The 1,355-nt window shown below is 45.3% G+C and overlaps 1 protein-coding gene across 1 annotated transcript in view; it reads left to right on the top strand.

Annotated features, from left to right (window-relative positions):
* Positions 1-1,242, top strand: part of si:dkey-16l2.16 (ras-related protein Rab-35) — a gene marked incomplete at its 3' end in the record, with an annotated part of 7,787 nt that extends 6,545 nt beyond the window's left edge. The window contains 2 exon segments of the mRNA XM_014034302.1: positions 846-970; positions 1,118-1,242. Of these exon segments, the coding sequence (XP_013889756.1) occupies positions 846-970; positions 1,118-1,242 (250 nt within the window).
* Between the last annotated feature and the right edge of the window lie 113 nt (positions 1,243-1,355).

Raw genomic sequence — 1,355 nt, forward strand, 5'->3', positions numbered from 1 at the left:
CATCCATCCATTATTCATCCATCCATCCATTATTCATCCATCCATCCATTATTCATCCATCCATCCATTATTCATCCATTATTCATCCATCCATCCATTATTCATCCATCCATCCATTTATTCATCCATTTATTCATCCATCCATTATTCATCCATCCATTATTCATCCATCCATCCATTTATTCATCCATCCATCCATTATTCATCCATCCATCCATTATTCATCCATCCATCCATTATTCATCCATCCATCCATCCATCCATCCATTATTCATCCATCCATCCATCCTTTATTCATCCATCCATCCATTAATATTTGACCACAGTAAAGTTTCTGGGTTTAATTTATAAATTAATTTTGTTTGGAGTCAAACATTGAGAAGTTGTCAGCAGACCATCACAATTATAATTTTTAACATTTTAAAACTATTTCAATGCAAGCCCCCTGCCCTGCACCCCMACCAGGGTGTTGCCCCTGAGCAGCCTCCATGCCCCCAGCTCCAGAGGTCCAGTTTCCTAAAAGAACCCCACCTCCTTGAAATCCTGGCTCTGGACCTGCAGTTGGTCTTGTAGTGCAGAGGTTCCCAACCTTTTTAGACTTGTGTACCCCTGATACCCCCTGATACCCCCTGATACTCCCTGATACTCCCTGATACCCTCTGATACTCCCTGATACCCCCTGATACTCCCTGATACCCTCTGATACTCCCTGATACCCCTGATACCCTCTGATACTCCCTGATACCCCTGATACCCTCTGATACTCCCTGATACCCTCCAATACTCCCTGATACCCCCTGATNTGTGTGTGTGTGTGTGTGTGTGTGTGTGTGTGTGTGCGACAGGTACTACAGGAACACACATGGAGTCATCATTGTTTACGATGTGACCAACCCTGAGTCCTTCGTCAACGTCAAGAGATGGTTGAACGAGATCTCTGAGAACTGTGACAGCGTCTGCAAGATCCTGGGTGGGTCACACTTCTCAGACCCTAGGTTCTGACCCCACAGACCCAGGTTCAGGATCTGTGGGTTCTGACCCCACAGACCCAGGTTCAGGATGTGTGGGTTCTGACCCCACAGACCCAGGTTCAGGATGTGTTTGTTCTTGTTCTCAGTGGGAAACAAGAACGATGATCCCAGCAGGAAGAAGGTGGAGACCCAGGATGCAGTTCGTTTCGGGGACTCTGTGGGAGTTCCAGTGTTTGAGACGAGCGCCAAAGAAAACATCAACGTAGAGGAAGTGAGAGGGTTAACTTTTTATTTACATTCACTTGTGTGTTCATCCATCCATCCATTATTCATCCATCCATCCATTATTCATCCATCATTCATCCATCCATCCATTATTCATCC

This window comes from Austrofundulus limnaeus, unplaced genomic scaffold (genome assembly GCF_001266775.1).
Source record: "Austrofundulus limnaeus strain Quisiro unplaced genomic scaffold, Austrofundulus_limnaeus-1.0 Scaffold2042, whole genome shotgun sequence".
NCBI classification, from domain to species: domain Eukaryota; kingdom Metazoa; phylum Chordata; class Actinopteri; order Cyprinodontiformes; family Rivulidae; genus Austrofundulus; species Austrofundulus limnaeus.